Source organism: Salmo salar, chromosome 22, assembly GCF_965601325.2.
Source record: "Salmo salar chromosome 22, fSalSal1, whole genome shotgun sequence".
Lineage (NCBI taxonomy): Eukaryota > Metazoa > Chordata > Actinopteri > Salmoniformes > Salmonidae > Salmo > Salmo salar.
Genome location: NC_138312.1, coordinates 38,118,568 through 38,137,248, shown reverse-complemented (window position 1 = coordinate 38,137,248; position 18,681 = coordinate 38,118,568). Strand labels below are relative to the sequence as shown.

At 43.7% G+C, this 18,681-nt stretch overlaps 2 protein-coding genes across 3 annotated transcripts in view; one reads left to right on the top strand and one right to left on the bottom strand.

Moving 5' to 3' along the window:
• Positions 1–11: 11 nt before the first annotated feature.
• On the bottom strand, positions 12–8,609 carry LOC106583571 (coiled-coil domain-containing protein 63). 2 transcript variants are annotated; one of them, XM_014167930.3, is made up of 10 exons: positions 8,299–8,609; positions 7,763–7,900; positions 4,106–4,228; positions 3,496–3,677; positions 3,214–3,398; positions 2,849–3,066; positions 2,631–2,705; positions 2,253–2,445; positions 1,755–1,946; positions 12–1,184 (listed from the first exon to the last, which is right to left on the bottom strand). In XM_014167930.3, exons 2-10 carry the CDS (start codon positions 7,889–7,891, stop codon positions 1,039–1,041), a joined length of 1,443 nt encoding a protein of 480 aa, XP_014023405.1. In that variant the 5' UTR covers positions 7,892–7,900; positions 8,299–8,609; the 3' UTR covers positions 12–1,038. The 2 variants fall into 2 exon arrangements, with proteins under 2 accessions (XP_014023405.1, XP_014023403.1); XM_014167928.3 differs by lacking the exon at positions 8,299–8,609 and adding an exon at positions 7,999–8,213.
• A 276-nt stretch (positions 8,610–8,885) lies between these two features.
• LOC106583570 (paxillin) overlaps positions 8,886–18,681 on the top strand; it is a 54,863-nt gene continuing 45,067 nt past the window's right edge. Inside the window, exon 1 of the mRNA XM_014167924.3 lies at positions 8,886–9,114. Coding sequence (XP_014023399.1) covers positions 9,102–9,114 — 13 coding nt within the window. The 5' untranslated portion in view covers positions 8,886–9,101. The remainder of the gene's footprint in view (positions 9,115–18,681) is intronic.

Genomic DNA, 18,681 nt, shown 5'->3' with positions numbered 1-18,681 from the left:
TGACAATAAATGTTTATTTTGAAGCATCCCCTTAGACAGCATAATATATATTCAATGTCCTTTGTTTACTTGATTGACTGATGACATATTGGAACGAATGTCATCTTAAGTGATATTCTGTATCAACTCAACAAATCAAGTCTATGTATCAATGGGTGTATGCTTCCCTCAATTATTTTGCCCAAGTTGATCACATAACTGTTGCAGCCACACTGTGTTGAAAATAAGTAATATACAAAATCAATACCTTTCAATCTGTAAGGTTTCATCACTAGCAAGAGTTTACATCAGTGGTTAATGACATTAGTATGGGTTGAAAATACGTTCAAATGATCTGTTCAGTGAGGGAGAGCTTTTCTACTGGTTTATAAACTGATTCAGGGTTTTAGTTTGGTTTTGGCAGCTGAGAGCATTATGGATCCCCTAAGACTAAGAGCATGTAACCTTCTTTATTTAGAGAGGAGCAATGGGAGCCAGTGATGTAGCAGAGATGGCCATCTTCTGGCATCACACTGGCCTTCAAGGTACAGAGGGGCTTAACACTTTCCATCAAAACATGGGGTTTGGTTTGGAAAGACAAAGCCCCAGTGTTTATTTTAGTGCATGTCATGAGGTTACGGGGTAATGTTACACCGCATGATGCATCCCAAAGGCAGGGCAGACACTAAGCTGTCAGCCAGTGATCCCCGTAAAGCCTGTTGTTACTCCACTGAGGTGGTGCCTGGCCATGCTGAGAGACCTTGATGCAGAGGTGCAAAGCCCTGAGCCACCCATCATTTGTTATTTCATTGCCCAAACAAAGCATCTTTCCTGGGGTGGGGGACTAGGGATAAGGGCCTAGATGAGCTGTGTTATTTCCTCCAACAATGGGAACAAACCTGTTCAAAAGCAGTGGTGGGTGTGGGGAGCAAAGGACACGTTGAACAATGAACAGATTACTGAGACCAAGGACTAAAGCTGAATGCTGTAATGGTTTCATTGACATTAAAACAACGCAGTATGTGAGCAACATGTCTTGAGAGCGTCAGAGGCTCCTGCTCAGGCAGACTTGGGGTTGAAGCCCACCTTCTTCTTTCCTCTTAGGGGGGCGGATGGGGCCTTGGGCACCTTACCCTGCTCAGTATGCATCACCCGGGGCAGCACCCGCTCACGCAGGGTCTGGAAGTCCAGAGGCTGCTCGCTGCCTGTAAGGCACACCACACACAAAGTTAATGGGGCACAACACCGACACACTCCACTTGAAGTATTAAAGGTCACTTGTGATTAGTGTTGACTTTAAGGAAAATGTTACCCAATATTACATATATACATATTATATTATTATTTACACTGTCAACAGGTTGTTATACTGCCTTTATAATGTCTTCAGTTTATTAAAAGCTGTTTCCCAAAGGGAAACCTATTCACTACATAGTGCATCGGCCCTGGTCAAAAGTAATGCACTATACTGTATTGTTTATTTATTGAACTTTTATTTATTTAACTAGGCAAGTCAATTAAGTACAAATTCTTATTTACAATGACGGCCTAACAAGAGGTAAAAGGCCTCCTGCGGGTATGGGGGCTGGGATTAAAAATAGAAATGTAGGAGAAAACACAGCACTACATAAAGAGAGACCTAAGACAACACAGAATGGCAGCAACACAACATGACAACAACACGGTAGCAACACAACATGGCAACAGCACAACATAGTACAATATAGGGAATAGGGTACCATTTGGGGCACAGGCTCTACTGTACCAGTACTGACCCAGGCCCAGTAGTGCTTCAGTGGTGCTGTCGTCGAAGGAGGGTGCCTCTGTAGCAGAGGGGGTCACGGCAGGCAGCAGGCTGTAGCTGACCAGCAGTAGGTTCTGAGGGGGCAGCTCCATCTCCTCAGCCTCCTTGTAGCTGCACTGGGACAGGAACATCAACAGCTGGTGCATCTCCTCCTCCAGGATACCTGTGGTGATGCAGAGGACAGGACGGAATGAAGTCTGGTGAGTTCCACATGTTCCACTTTTGCTTTGCCTGTGTGAGATACTGTGCGAGTGTTACATACACTGTACTGCCAATTTGGATACACTTTATTTGATGGTACAGAAATTACCAGGTATTTATTTAGAAATGGCATAGTAAAATGGTGATAACTTGAATATCTTGTGTGTGAATTTTTCTTTGGAATCCATTAAAATCTTTGTTATTTTGAGAGCTTTAGCATTTTCAACAGGCTGCGAGAGAGTGGGATTGTCCAACAATGTCCACCTACCGATAAACTGGGTGACGTTGTCATCAGTGACCTGAGCGCTGCAGCCCAGCTTGCCAATGATAGAAGCAGGGCTACACTTCATCTTGTTAAACAGGTGGGCGATGGCCGTCTTATGCTGGTCCAAAAACTTCAGAACCACAGTGTACTGGCTCTCCAAACTATTGACCAGGCCACGACGCTGCTCCAGCTCTCTCTGAGAGGGACCAGAGACAAAATGTCAAAGTCAAAAGATGAAGGGGAACACAGATTGATATAGGGGAGAGAAACTGATTGGCATGGTCAGACAGAGAAATGCACAAGGAAGCACCAGCAGACACATTAGAGCAGGGAAAAGTTGTGCAAAGTCAAACTAAAACTTCCTAAAAATGAAAACCTTACCTCCAGTTCCTTGAGCTGGCTCTGCCACTGTTGATCATAGTGCTTGTTCTCCAGCTCAAAGCGCAGGATCTCAGTCTGTGGGGGAGATAGCAGCAGAACACGGTCATATAACCTTGTCTAGGTTCATAAGTTGTCTAGTTTTACAAGCTTACAGCACATGAACTCCCATCCTGTGTTTGTGTGTGTGCATGCGTGCGTGTATGTGTGTGGACCCTGACCCTGAGCTTGTTGATGCGGTCCTTCAGCGTGGTGCTATTGTTGTTCAGCTCGTTGATGTAGTTGAAGTAAGCAAAGCTCTTCTCCTCGTTCTCCACAAATGTCCTGCCGAGCTGACGCAGGTCGCTGTCGCCGCTCACCTCCACGAGCAGCCGGTGCACCGCCTGGTAGGTTTCCAGACTCTCTCCTCCCATTCGCTCACGCTGAGCCTGCTCGGCCCCTGCACCAATGACAATGCACTGCCATGAAGCATTGATCAAGAAGGTTGATGAAGCTCGAGAAAGGCCTCTAGCCTCTAGGCTAAACAAGAAACCCCTCAATGAACAACTGTAGGATGTATAATGTTAAGCGTGACACTAAAACGTACTTCTCTTTTTGGCCTCTTCGTCCTCGCCTATGGGGACGCTCTCCTTGGATTTTTGGACCATGAAGCTGCGGAGTTTGATCTCGTGGTCGATGACCCTCTTCAGCTCAGTCATCTCAGTGTGGCAGAGAGACGTGTCCTTCTTGCTACGCTCCCTCACAGCTAGCATACGGGCCAGGGCCTCGGACCTAGAACACAAACACAGCCCACATTTCTAAGCTGGGCAAGCGCAAGAAGAACAGACTTCTCCACACCACATACAGACATAGTGTTTGTGGCTCTGACCGCTGGTCGTAGGCAAGGACAGACTTCTCCATGAGGTCTTCCATGACATTGTGCTGGGACAGTAGCTCTCTGCTCAGACGCTGGTACATAAGGGCGAAGGAGCACCTCTGGCGCCGCAGGTGGTCAATCTCATCACGCAATGCCTGGTTGCTGCATAGCAACTTGTCAAAGCTTTTAGTGGCCTGCAAGACCACAGGATAAGAACGCTATAGAGATGATGCTCAAATCACAAAACATTGCAAACCAGTTTGAACCAAATCAATGAGGAATTTAATACATTACACTGAACATCGTCTTAGCATGGCTATGTATGCCTCGCTCTTGGCCAATCAGATTGCGTGGCCATACTGGGTACATCTTACATATATAGAATCCTTTTATGTTGGTCATAACTGATTCATAGCAAACACACAACAAGTGTGGAATGGATGTAGGTTTGTGTGATTTTGTGAGTGTTGAATGTATTGTGATGGTTGATTGATTTGTGTGTGACTGTATAAATATAAGATTGTTGAATAGATGTTGGATTCTGTGATGATGACTGCCAAACAAACGAAACCGTCAACAGTGTGACTGTAAATGTAGGGTTGTGTAGTGATGACTGCAGTACCTGGTTGACACGGTCCTCCATGATGCGGATGTGCTTCCTCTGATGAAGAGGTCTCTTCAGGCTGCGGATCCTACCACCCATCTCCTTCTTCCTCTGCAACAGCTTGGTCTGTATCTCCTTCATCTCCATGGGGAAGAGGGGATCAATAAAGTTTAATTGAGTTGAACTCTATTCATTCTATGCATTGTCCAGCCCAAGAATTAGGCCTACATGTACTTATGTTTTTAAACATCTTTGAGATTATCTGTATAATGCAAAGCGCTATATAAATAAATATCAAATCAAATTTTGTCACATGCGCCGAATACAACAGGTGTAGACCTTACAATGAAATGCTTACTCATAAGCCCTTAACCAACAATGCAGTTTTAAGAAAATTCAACAACAAAAAAATGTTTTATCAGCTATAAGAATAACAAATGATTAAAGAGCAGCAGTAAATAACAATAGCGGGGCTATATACAGGGGGTATCGGTAGAGTCAATGTGCAGGGGCACCGGTGTTGAGGTAATTGAGGTAATATGTACATGTAGGTAGAGTTATTCAAGTGACTATGCATAGATAATAAGAGAGTAGCAGCAGCATTCCGGGTGGGGGGGGGGGGGGGGGGCAATGCAAATAGTCTGGGTAGCCATTTGATTAGCTGTAAAGGAGTCTTATGGCTTGGGGGTAGAAGCTATTTAGGAGCCTTTTGGACCTAGACTTGGCGCTCCGCTACCGCTTGCCGTGCGGTAGCAGAGAGAACAGTCTATGATTAGGGTAGCTGGAGTCTGACAATTTTTAGGGTCTTTCTCTGACACCGCCTGGTATATAGGTCCTGGATGGCAGGAAGCTTGGCCCCAGTGATGTACTGGGCCGTACGCACTACCCTCTGTAGTGCACCTTTCAGTCGGAGGCAGAGCAGTTGCCATAACATGCAGTGATGCAACTCGTTAGGATGCTCTCGATGGTGCAGCTGTAAAATCTTTTGAGGATCTGAAGACCCATGACAAAACTTTTCAGTCTCCTGAGGGGGAATAGGTTTTGTCGTGCCCTCTTCACGACTGTCTTGGACCATGTTAGTTTGTTGGTGATGTGGACGCCAAAGAACTTGAAGTTCTCAACCTGTTTCACTACAGCCCCATTGATGAGAATGGGGGCGTGCTCGGTCCTCCTTTTCCTGTAGTCCACAATCATCTCTTTGTCTTGATCACATTGAGGGAGAGGTTGTTGTCCTTGCACCACATGGTCAGGTCTCTGACCTCCTCGCTATAGGCTGCCTCACTGTTGTCGGTGATCAGGCCTACCACTGTTGTCATCAGCAAACTTAGTGATGGTGTTGGAGCCGTGCCTGGCCGTGCAGTCATGAGTGAACAGGGAGTACAGGAGGGGACTGAGCATGCACCCCTGAGGGGCCCTCGTGTTGAGGATCAGCATGGGGGATGTGTTGTTGCCTACCCTCACCACCTGGGGGGTGGCCCGTCAGGAAGTCCAGGATCCAGTTGCAGAGGGAGGTGTTTAGTCCCAGGGTCCTTAGCATAGTGGTGAGCTTTGAGGGCACTATGGTGTTGAATGTTGAGCTGTAGTCAACGAATAGGATTCTCACATAGGTGTTCCTTTTGTCCAGGTGTGAAAGGGCAGTGTGGAGTGCAATAGAGATTGCATCATCTGTGGATCTGTTGGTGCGTTATGCAAGTTTGAGTGGGTCTATGGTTTCTGGGATAATGGTGTTGATGTGAGCCATGACCAGCCTTTCAAAGCATTTCGAGGCTACAGACGTGAGTGTCATGAGTTGGTAGTCATTTAGGCAGGTTACCTTAGTGTTCTTGGGCACAGGGACTATGGTGTTCTGCTTGAAACATGTTGGTATTACAGACACGGACAGAGAAAGGTTGAAAATGTCACTGAAGACACTTGCCAGTTGGTCAGCGCATGCTCGGAGTACACGTTCTGGTAATCCGTCTGGTCCTGCGGCCTTGTGAATGTTGACCTGTTTAAAGGTCTTACTCACATCGGCTGCGGAGAGCGTGATCACACAGTCGTCCGGAACAGCTGATGCTCTCATGCATGTTTCAGTGTTACTTGCCTCGAAGCGAGCATAGAAGATATTTAGCTTTTCTGGTAGACTTGTGTTACTAGGCAGCTCTCGGCTGTGCTTCCCTTGGAAGTCTGTAATAGTTTGCAGGCCCTGCCACATCGAGCGTCGGAGCAGGTGTAGTATGATTTGATCTTAGCGTTTCCTGTTTGATGGTTCATCGAAGGGCGTAGCAGGATTTCTTATAAGCTTCCGGGTTAAAGTCCGGCTCCTTGAAAACAGTGGCTCTACCCTTTAGCTCAGTGCGAATGTTGCCTGTAATCCATGGCTTCTGGTTGGGGTATGTACATATAGTCCCTGTGGGGACTACGTCATCAATGCACTTATTGATAAAGCCAGTGACTGATGTGGTGTACTCCTCAATGCCATCGGAAGAATCCCAGATCATATTCCAGTCTGTGCTAGCAAAACAGCCCTGTAGCTTAGCATCTGCTTCATCTGACCACTTTTTTATAGACCAAGTCACTGGTGCCTCCTGCTTGAATTTTTGCTTGTAAGCGTGAATCAGGAGGATAGAATTATGGTCAGATTTTCCAAATGGAAGGCGAGGGAGAGCTTTGCATGAGTCTCTGTGTCTGGAGTAAAGGCGGTCTAGATTTTTTCCCCCTCTGGTTGAACATTTAACATGCTGATAGAAATTAGGTAAAACTGATTTTAGTTTCCCTGAATTAAAGTCCCCGGCCACTAGGAGCGCTGCCTCTGGATGAGCGTTTTCCTGTTTGCCGATGGCCGTATACAGCTCATTGAGTGTGGTTTTAGTGCCAGCATCGGTCTGTGGTGGTATGTAGAAAGCTACAAAAAATACAGATAAAAACTCTAGGTAGATAGTGTGGTCTACAGCTTATCCTGAGATACTCTACCTCAGGCGAGAAATCCTCAAGACTTCCTTAGATATCGTGCACCAGCTGCTGTTTACATAAATGCATAGGCCCCCGCCCCGTGTCTTACCAAAGGTTGCTGTTCTGTCCTGCCAATAGAGTGTATAACCCGCCAGCTGTATGTTCTTAATGCCGTTGTTCAGCCACGACTCGGTGAAACGTAAGATATTACAGTTTTTAATGTCCCGTTGGTAGGATAAACGTGCTTTCTGTTCGTCCCATTTATTTTCCAGCGTTTGAACGTTAGCTAGCAGGACGGAAGGCATGGGCAGATTAGCCACTCGTCGCATGATCCTCACAAGGCACCCTGATCTCTTTCCGCAAAATCTGTGTTACCTTCTCCAGTGAATAATGGGGATATGGGCCTGGTCGGGTGTCTGTATTATATCCCTCCCGTCCGACTCATTGAAGAAGAACTCTTCGTCCAATTTGAGGTGAGAAATCGCAGTTCTGATGTCCAGAAGCTCTTTTCAGTCATAAGAGAAGGTAGCAGCAACATGTACAAAACAAGTTACGAACAATACGAAAAAACAAACAAAATAGCATGGTTGGTTAAGAGCCGATAAGATGGCAGGCCTTCCCCTCGGCGCCATATTACTATTATTATTATTATTATTATTATTCACAAGTCAATACTTTGCCATTTTAGCAACAGTCAGTTAGCCAGTCATTTAGCAACAGTCATTCTAATTGGCCATACCATACCTTGGTGTCCAGACTGGCAAGGTGTTCCTTCTGTTTTCGGATGGCAACCAGGTAACTGTCATTATCCACAAGGAGTCGCTGGTGTTGCTCATGAAGGTTGTCAGTCTTTTTCGGATTTTTGGGGGGCATTATTTTGGCCTGTGTGACATTATTGGAAAATGCATCAAATGGTTATGCAGTCAGATTCAAAGGACATACCTCGTTCTTGATTTTACTTGGTCAAGAATTACCCTTACAAAAAAGATTGCAGTCAGAGTGCAGTATAACAACAGCATGCTGCAAATACGGCATCCAAAAGAAAACGTTTTTTTTTTTACTGCAGTAGTTTTGCGGTGTAACTGCAGTTAAGAGTGCAGTATAACTGCAGTAATTCTGCAATTACTGCGTCCAAAATACCACAGTGGTCGGCAGTTACTAGTTTCAAAACTGCAATCTTTTTTTGTAAGGGTACTAGTAGACACATGCGCAAATCAATTATTCGTTTCAGATAGGCCTACCAGGCTACAACAAATACTTTTCCAGATAGCACTACTTACCAGTTTCGGCCTAGGCAGTGTAGTCTTCGATATCTTAGTTGGTGAATTATTATTTTTAAACTTATCTCGCGGATGATTGGTATTTCACCAATGTCTCCACAGTTTTTTAAATTATATTGACAAGGCTAATGATACGTTGACTTTATAAAATATAAAGAAATAAAAATTAATTATGTTGATCTCACTTGCTATTGTGGATATATGGAGTAACGTGATTTTTAGAACATTTTCGAATTCTTAAATCGTTCCATGATGATCACCTCTGACGCAATGCCAATTGTTCAATCATAGGTTGGAAGGAATGGTGAAACAAGATCGGGTACCTGTACATGGACTAGATGCAACTACAATTGATTTCAGTTTATAGATAGGGGTTATACATATCCAATTAAGAGACATTGGTTGTGTAAATTGGAATTGTGTACGTGCCATTTAGCTTGCCAAATAAAGACCTCAAAACAAATGGTGGGTCTTCCATTTCACTGAAAAACAAATCCCACCTTGTTGATTTAATCTAAACATACCTAGTTGGCCCACTGCCGCTAGATGGCAGCCTATAGCTAAAAGTCCTACTGGTAAATTTGGAGGCTCCAGGTGGGGGTGAGCTGCTTGTCCCCATGACTGCATTTTATTGTTGAGTGTAGCAGGGAAGCAGCTAACTGAAAACTTCTGTACTGCATTCAGATTACTGGAATTTCTATATAGAAGCAACAGTGTAGGTAGAGCAACCGACAATCGAATCAAAGGACAACCGGCCCGGTTCGTTCGTTCATAGTGTAGAGCCGACTCCTTCTGCTACCACCATGGATGATTTAGGTAAGTTCCCGTGGTGTTATTTCTTAGCTAACAGTAGAGCGTTGGAATTGTTCCCACTCTTTTGGTACTACCAAATTACCTGCATAGCACTTGTTCCTCAGCGCTCAACATCAGGTATGCTAACTATAGTACATGACCACAAATGTCGTTAGCGTAACAGAGCCAGTTATTATCCAGTTAGCCTACTACACAGCGTGGGAATCGGCAGGTTGGAGGCCGTGGTTCTGAAAACGGGATCTTTGCCTTGGCGTCAGGAAGGAGCTAATTCGTGATTATTGTTGAATCAGTTGCTAGCCAATACGCATGGATACTTTGCAATCCTCCCACATTTGTTTTCAATAACACATGTGTTCTGTGTTAGCAATGTGTGCACAGGCAGGGATTCAATCGATGCCGCCTCTCCCAGATCTGTTGACTTGAACTCAACTTTTTAATTAGCTGATTCTTGGCATATTGCCAATTTTGTTTCGAATTTTGTCTCTATGCCTTTTTGCCGCGTACATTGCTGATGGAAAATGCTACTAAATTCATGCATGCACACTTATGGAGCGATTTCACTGCCAACAAACTATTTGAATTAAATGTTTTTGAATTTGTATTTAGATATTGCATTTGAATGTACTGTAATATTTTAGAATTTGTAATGCACAAATTGAATCATTGAATTCATAAGTTGAACTTGTATTTCATGATTTCAAACTGAATTGAATGAATATTTAATTCAGCTTTAAAATTAAATTTAAATACTGATATTCAATATTTGTCTATTCATTTTCAATATGGTAAATATTGCATTCATTGTCTCTATTCAAGTTGACCAAAGTTGAATATATTAAACTTCTCAGGTTGTTTTCAAACGCAGTTCTCTAAATTCTGATTCAAAACCAGAGACAGCATCCTGGTACTTTGCCAGCCAGGAGAGAGGTAAAGGAGAACAGAATGAAACCATTTGTGTTAAACAGGTTTCTGAAGCCAATGTGGCATGTTTAATTTATTTTCTTCCTATACATTTGGCTACAAGCGAATATGACCCCATTACTGAAAGCTTCAGTTCCCCTCTATGGACACAATAGAAGGGAGTGTGACAAATACAGCCATTTGGTCCCCATTATGAAATGGTTTAATAGCCCTTCTAAGGATAGCTTTTCCACTCCCTAATTAATCTTGCTCTTGTGACTGACTTGGTGCGAACCGGGTCTCCTGCATGTCACAAGACTGTGTTAGCCCACTTAGCTAAAGCCCATAGGGCTGAGTACAGGAAACGAACAAGTCTCCAGCAAGGTTACTCATCAAAAGAGCGTGGACCTCAGTTACATTTCACCCCTTTTTAACATCATACTTAGACATCACGGCACCAATATAGCTGACTGGATTAGAACTCAGGCCTCCTGCACAACAACAGTTTCTGTGACAGAAGGATCTGTGCACCCCATTTAATGAGGGTGCAACTTTATACATTTACACTTAAGTCCTTTAGCAGACACTCTTATCCAGAGTGACCTACAGTAGTGAGTGCATTTTCATACTTTTTTCGTACTAGTCCCCCATGGGAATCGAACCCACAACCCTGGCATTGCAAGTGCCATGCTCTACCAGCTGAGCTTTATGGGACTATGAGGTGGTTTGATGATCATGCATGTGATGAGCAACCTTTTTGCCTGAGACCTGGAGATTATAGTTTGAATGATGGGGTTCCAACCCAAGTCTCCTGTGTGCGGGACAATGTCACTTATCAGCTCTCAGACAAGTTACTCGCTCAGCTCAACCTCTGGGGTCACTGAGAGGTAAATGAAACTCACTCATCAGCCTGAAGTGCCACCCCTCTTCAATTGAAGAAAGGCTTTTTCAATAGTGCGGTGGGTTGGAAAACTTCTAGAAGGCGGTCATGTGGGTTTTCGAGGCAAAGGTCCTGAGTTTGAAGCTCCACATGAGCTCAATGAGGGAGAAGTGGTACTTCCTAAGCAAGCAGCGTGTCGTCTTTTACATAACTTTGTGATCTCATCCCTATAGGCTTTAGCTAAGTGGGCTAACAGTCTTGTGACATGCAGGAGACCCGGTTCGAAACCCAGTCAGTCAATAGAGAATAACTATGACGGGTCTATTCAACTACTGCATATTGCTCAGAGGGCTATATTGCTGTTTTTGTCACACTCCCTTCTGCGCCTCCTGTGAGCATCAGAGGTGAACAGAAGGCATGATCATGTTCCAGAGATCCTTAGCTTTCAGCAATGTAGTAGTAATAATTTTAAAAAGTAGGAAGTTGGGTGCTTATCATGCTACAATTCCTTGCAAAGAACCAGGATGTGGTCTCTAATTTTGAATCTGAATTTAGAGAATTCAGTTTGAAATCTGAATGCATCTGAGAAGTTGAATATATAAAACTTTGGTGAACTTGAAATTAGTTTAAAGCTTGATACACAGACAATTAATGCTGTATTTACCATATTAAAATTTAAGCATAAATTGCATTTTTAAAACTGAATGCAATATTCAATTCAGTTTCAAATCATAAATATTGAATTCAAATACAGTATCTGTTGGTACTAAAATCACTCCATACACACATCTTGTAACACTGTTGCAGTGTTGATGAAGAATCTGTAGCCCCAGGCACACCTCTGCTACTTCATAATTTAGGGCGTTGGTATATAGTCTTTGGTTTGAACCATACACTGCAGCCTGAGGTTTGAACAAATCTGTTCCTTCTGCCTGCTCTTTTTGCTGCCATTTGTTCTTTTTCTCATGATAGTCTCTAAACGTTGACTTTCTTTTTTTATTCTCGAATATATATGTAACTTCGTTTTACCAGGTAAGTTGAGTGAGGACAGCAGCAAGCTGGGGAGTTGTTGCCAAGTGCACCTGTTACTGTGTGTGCATCTGGGTTTCCCTCGTCTGTCCTGTCATATTTGATCTAAGCCAATTATGTTGTCCATGTACAGCGGCTGAGTAGAGAGTTAATTCATTCTGCTAACTGGTCAGTTACATCCCCTCCAGCCACAGTTGGACTGCTGGGGTTAATTGTGCGTGCTGTCCACAATGTGACACCATCTGTTGTCTTAAAAAATTAATTCATCTGCTTTTACACTGAATTTCCTTGCTCCACACGAACAGACCTACGTTTATGTGAGAAGATCTGTGTCAACTAGAAACCTTATGGGCTTAGTAATGAATAGTGGTATAAACATGCTTCCCAAAATAGCGAGCTTACATGCTATGGTTTGCTGCAAACATGGAATGGCTGTAGTACTGTAGGTGTAGAACATGTAGCTTCGATCATCACTAGGTACCCACAACAAGTCATTAGAGAAAGCACTCCCAGTTCATTGTATCGCAGTCTCAAAACTGACTAGGCTATACAAGTTTTAAGGTATTTGACAGTCTGAGGCACCGATCTACACTATTGTCTTTACAGGTTTTGCACACCCAACTCAACAACGCAATATTGTAGTGGGCAAATCGTATTTGTGGGTGGGTGGGATTGTGTTTCTAGGTCTGTCTGTTATACATGGCAACCATGAGGTAAAATTTAGTCAGTCATCAGGAAGAAGAAAAAAACTAATTTGGATGCAAAAAAATGCACCAGAATAACATCTTAACTTAACTCTATTAGTATGCCTCATGATATTGATATAAGATGCCATGTGATGTGTAAGATCCCTTCTTTAAATGTGTAATCTGATTTTGGATGTTAAAAAAAAGTGCGGCCCTGACACTTGGAGGACTGAGCAAAATGGGGTCACATGACACACGCAAGAACAACATGGTGCCTACTGACTCTTATGCCTGATTCACACTATAGGGGACAATCTGAACCATACTGGCTCATGCTGTTCTTTTCACATTGTCCTTTCCAGAACGCTTCCAGCAACTATGTTGGATGCATAGCCAGACCTGCCGATATAGCGTGGCTTGGCTTTGTTTCACTTGGCTCAATGGTGTGAGAAGGGTAGTAGTTTGTTTTCCAATGGAGGAGAAAGTGTCTCTTACAACTTGCCTAAGCGACTGCGCCCACATAAGTGGTGTAGTTGCAATCAGACAACCTTCTAAATGACCAAAGGGAAATATCCTTAGTGTCCAAAGAAAACCATGCCATGAATGTTTCACACTACACGCCATCAATATTAATGGATACACCGTCTACGTCCCAAATGGCACCCTATTCCCTACATATAGCACTACTTTTGACCAGAGCTCTGTTGGCCCTGGTCCAAAGTAGTGCACTATATAAAGAATAGGATGCACATACCTTCTCCACTTACATAGTTGAAGGGCTTCCCCTTAACGTCCTCCCTCAAAAAGGAGAGTTGCACAATCCAGTGTGGCCTTATAATGTGCAGTGAGGGGTTGTAAATGTTTTCATATAGATTCTTGGAGGGTGTAGGAGGTGAGACACAACACATCTCAGAGAAAATAAGTAAGTTTAACTATACTTTGTATTGCCCCTTACATAAAATAACCATTTTAATTCACTTTTTTTATTTGTTTTACTCTTACTTTTTCACTGAGTCCTAGTTCATCTCATGATCGAATTAGAGTTGAGGACCAAAAATGATTTAGTAATTACTCAGTTATTTCATTGAAAAGGGACTGGTAAAGTGTTTACTGGGAAGGTTTAGCTTAGGTAGGTAGAGGTATTTGATGGACACAGGGTAGCTCCATCAGTGTCTCCTATAGGAGAAACTACACTGCTCAAAAAAGGGAACACTAAAATAACACATCCTAGATCTGAATGAATGAAATAATCTTATTACATTTTTTCTTTACATAGTTGAATGTGCTGACAACAAAATCACACAAAAATAATCAATGGAACAAGTTCTCATTTTACAATTGCGACCTGGCCAAGATAAAGCAAAGCAGTTCGACACATACAACAACACAGAGTTACACATGGAGTAAAACAAACATACAGTAGAAAAATAAGTCTATATACAATGTGAGCAAATGAGGTGAGATAAGGGAGGTAAAGGCAAAGGCCATGGTGGCAAAGTAAACACTGGAATGGTAGATTTGTAGTGGAAGAAAGTGCAAAATAGAAATAATGTGGTGCAAAATAAATAAATACAGTTGGGGAAGAGGTAGTTTTTTGGGCAAAATTATAGATGGGCTATGTACAGGTGCAGTGATGTGTGAGCTGCTCTGACAGCTGTTGCTTAAAGCTAGTGAGGGAGATAAGTGTTTCCAGTTTTAGAGATCTTTGTAGTTCGTTCCAGTCATTGGCAGCAGAGAACTGGAAGAAGAGACGGCCAAAGGAGGAATTGGCTTTGGGGGTGACCAGAGAGATATACCTGCTGGAGCGCGTGCTACAGGTGGGTGCTGCTATGGTGACCAGTGAGCTGAGATAAGGGGGGACTTTACCTAACAGGGTCTTGTAGATGACCTGGAGCCAGTGGGTTTGGCGACGAGTATGAAGCGAGGGCCAGCCAACGAGAGCGTACAGTTCGCAGTGGTGGGTAGTATATGGGGCTTTGGTGACAAAACGGATGGCACTGTGATAGACTGCATCCAGTTTATTGAGTAGGGTATTGGAGGCTATTTTGTAAATGACATCAACGAAGTCGAGGATCAGTAGGATGGTCAGTTTTACGAGGGTATGTTTGGCAGCATGAGTGAAGGATGCTTTGTTTGCGAAATAGGAAGCCAATTCTAGATTTAACTTTGGATTGGAGATGTTTGATGTGAGTCTGGAAGGAGAGTTTACAGTCTAACCAGACACCTAGGTATTTGTAGTTGTCCACATATTCTAAGTCAGTACCGTCCAGAGTAGTGATGCTGGACGGGCAGGCATGTGCAGGCAGCGATCGGTTGAAGAGCATGCATTTAGTTTTACTAGTATTTAAGAGCAGTTGGAGGCCATGGAAGGAGAGTTGTATGGCATTGAAGCTCGTCTGGAGGGTAGTTAACACAGTGTCCAAAGAGGGGCCAGAAGTATAAAGAATGGTGTCGTCTGTGTAGAGATGGATCAGAGACTCACCAGCAGCAAGAGCGACATTGATGTATACAGAGAAAAGAGTTGGCCCAAGAATTGAACCCTGTGGCACCCCCATAGAGACTACCAGAGGCCCGGACAACAGGCGATCTGATTTGACACATTGAACTCTATTGGAGAAGTAGTTGGTGAACCAGGCGAGGCAATCATTTGAGAAACCAAGGCTATTGAGTCTGCCGATGAGGATGTGGTGATTGACAGAGTCGAAAGCCTTGGCCAGGTCAATGAATACGGCAGCACAGTATTGTTTCTTATCGATGGCGGTTACGATATCGTTTAGGACCTTGAGCGTGGCTGAGGTGCACCCATGACCAGCTCTGAAACCAGATTGCATAGCGGTGGGATTCGAAATGGTCAGTAATCTGTTGAGTTGGCTTTAGAAGACCGTAGAAAGGTAGGATGGATATAGGTCTGGGTCAAGAGCAGTTTGGGTCAAGAGTGTCCCCTCCTTTGAAGAGGGGGATGACAGCAGCTGCTTTCCAATCTTTTGGAATCTCAGACGACACGAGAGGTTGAACAGGCTAGTAATATGGGTTGCAACAATTTCGGCAGATAATTTTAGAAAGGGTCCAGATTGTCTAGCCTGGCTGATTTGTAGGGGTCCAGATTTTGCATCTCTTTCAGAACATCAGCTGACTGGATCTGGGAGAAGGAGAAATGGGAAGGCTTGGGCAAGTAGCTGTGGGGGGTGCAGTGCTGTTGACCGTGGAAGGGGTAGTCAGGTGGAAAGCATGGCCAGCCGTAGAAAAATGCTTATTGAAATTCTCAATTATAGTGGATTTATCGGAGTTTACAGAGTTTCCTATCCTCAGTGCAGTGGGTAGCTGGGAGGTGTTCTTATTCTCCATGGACTTTAGTGTCCCAGTTTTAAAATAAAGTCCTTCCTCAGTTCCTTAGATCGCCTAAAACGAAGGTCGTTAAAACCTACGTGAGTGACTATGGTGTCAATTTTGGAGTAGTTGGCCAGAACTGTGGGCAGGGGAGGGAGTTGGTCATGGACACGGGCTCCTGGGTGACAGTGGACCTTGGTCGGTCCATAGATCGTAGGCAGGCCAAAATCTCTCCCCATCGAGCTGCCCACAATGATGATGGTCATAATGGAATCCGATGGGGAAGTGAACTGCGGTGAGGGAGGGTGTCACTGGGTGTCTGCCTCCCCAATTTTCCTACGCCTTCCGAGTGTCCGGTCTCCCATGAGCCGTGGAGTTGAGTTTAACATCTGTCCGTTAGATTGGGACAGACCAACGCCCCCCGACTCAACAGCTTTGCTATAGAAGGAATTTAAACCTGAGATACGATTTGCCTGGGTTACAACAAGGTTGGTTTACTTAGAAAGCAGGTAATCCTTTTCTCGCAGCTGAGATAACAGCTGGAGGATCTCTTCCCAAAGCTGCTTGATGGTGGTGCATTTAGGGTAGACAAAACCCTCTCCATCTTGTGATTGTGTGGAAATCCTCTCACACCTGATGCATTTGTGTCCATCCGTGGATTTAAAAACACCAGTGGGCTAGCACTGCTAGCGTTAGCCTGCTCCGTTCTCTTTTACGCTGCTGCTACTCTGTTTATCTTATATGCATAGTCACTTTAACTATACGTTCATGTACATAATACCTCAATTGGCCTGACCAACCAGTGCTCCCACACATTGGCTAACCGGGCTATGTGCATTGTGTCCCACCACCCGCCAACCCCTCTTTTTACGCTACTGCTACTCTCTGTTTGTCATATATGCATTGTCACTTTAACCATACCTACGTGTACATACTACCTCAATAAGCCTGACTAACCGGTGTCTGTATATAGCCTTGCTACTCTTATTTTCAAATGTCTTTTTACTGTTGTTTTATTTCTTTACTTACACACACACACCTTTTTTTCACACTATTGGTTAGAGCCTGTAAGTAAGCATTTCACTGTAAGGTCTACACCTGTTGTATTCGGCGCATGTGACAAATAAACTTTGATTTGATTTAACTGCTACTAAACAGGAATCTGGGATACAAACTTAGGCTATGATTTAAACAATTTAATTTAAACGGTTTCTTAAAAACAACCGAGTGTAGACAGTACACTGTTCTGTTGCACACTTTGGTGTGTGGTTCAGTTCTGGGCCTCAGGATCTTGCCACGATATCTCTGATAGGCTTGCTACTGTTGCCAAACGTAACACTATTGTCTTAGTCAAGACTAGCCTATATTAAACATGCAGCTACTGTAATAAGTGGTGGCTTGCCCAAAAAAGTACAAAACTATACCACCCCTACCTTGTCACAGCACAACTGATTGGCTCTTTGCTTATTTGAGCTGTTCTTGCCTTAATATGGACTTGATATTTTACTAAATAGAGCTATCTTCTGTATACCCCCATACCTTGTCACAGCACAACTGATTGGCTCAAACACATTAAGAAGGAAAGAAATTCCACAAACTTTTTAACAAGGCACACCTGTTAATTGAAATGCATTCCAGGTGACTACCTCATGAAGCTGGTTGAGAGAATGCCAAAAGTGTGCAAAGGATGGCTACTTTGAAGAATCAAATATAACACATATATATTTATTTTATATATATATATATTTTTTTTGTTAATGAATGATTCCATATGTTATTTCATAGTTTTGATGTCTTCACTATTATTCTACTGTACATACATAAATGGAGATTATGGCCTGTAGATGAACATGCACCCGCCTGATCCACTTATAAGGAGAGATGGACCAATCCAGACCCAATGTCCAGTTGGCTCCTCTGACAATGCTCATTACGGATTAGGATTATAGCCCGCTGCTGCAGGAGATGGCACTTTTATTGAAACAGGTTTCCAGACCAACTAGTGCTTAATAGAAGCCTCCTGTCCTATCCCCTTTCCTCATACTGAACCCTTTCCCTCCCCCACTCTCCTTCTCTAATTCTCTCTCTCTGACACTTAAACAGACTGATTGTTTTCCAGACTATGATGTGGCCCAGCGGAATGTTTGTTAGAGCTTCATGGTGTTCCAGGGGCCGCCCCCCTCCTCCCCCTCACATTGTGTCCAAGTGGAGAGGGACAAAGACGGGCTTGTCCTGGACCCCGTGACCCATATTGGCTTCCAGAACAGAGACAGAACCGTTCAGAGCCCAGGCAGACACAAACATCAGCCTCTGGTTGGTCAGTGGTCTGGTCAGCAGCACTCCCCGGCTAGGCGTAGTCAAGTGCTCACTGAAACAGTAAAGCCTCTTGCTCGTCGTAAACATTGTAGATGTGTGGATTCTTATGCATCTGCACATTTTGTGAAATAAGACATGGGTTGTTGTCACTTACGCAAACTCTAGTCACTGAAATCCACACAATGGTTTGAAAGTAATGCATTTGGTCTTGGTCATTTGTTTTTGTCGGCTACAGGGTTTCCACAACTCCCTACTGGCTTGTGTGTTGGGGAGAGAGAAGCTGAACTAGAGGAGTAAAGTGTGAAATTGAGAGTAGGGTAGAGAGAACGTAAGTGGGTCTCCCCCTGTGCAGTAATATTTTATCACTTTTTAGGGTTGGTACAATATCTCAGAGAATCTTTGACCTGGGTCGTATTCATTAGGCACCAAACA

Coding starts and splice junctions, on each gene's coding strand:
- LOC106583571 (XM_014167928.3), bottom strand. CDS start 8,037: ATGCTGTTGTTATACTGCACTCTGACTGCAATCTTTTTT. Junction 3,067..3,213: donor CGAAGAGGCCAAAAAGAGAA/GTACGTTTTAGT, acceptor TCATTGGTGCAG/GGGCCGAGCAGGCTCAGCGT. Junction 1,185..1,754: donor TGAAGCACTACTGGGCCTGG/GTCAGTACTGGT, acceptor TGTGCCTTACAG/GCAGCGAGCAGCCTCTGGAC.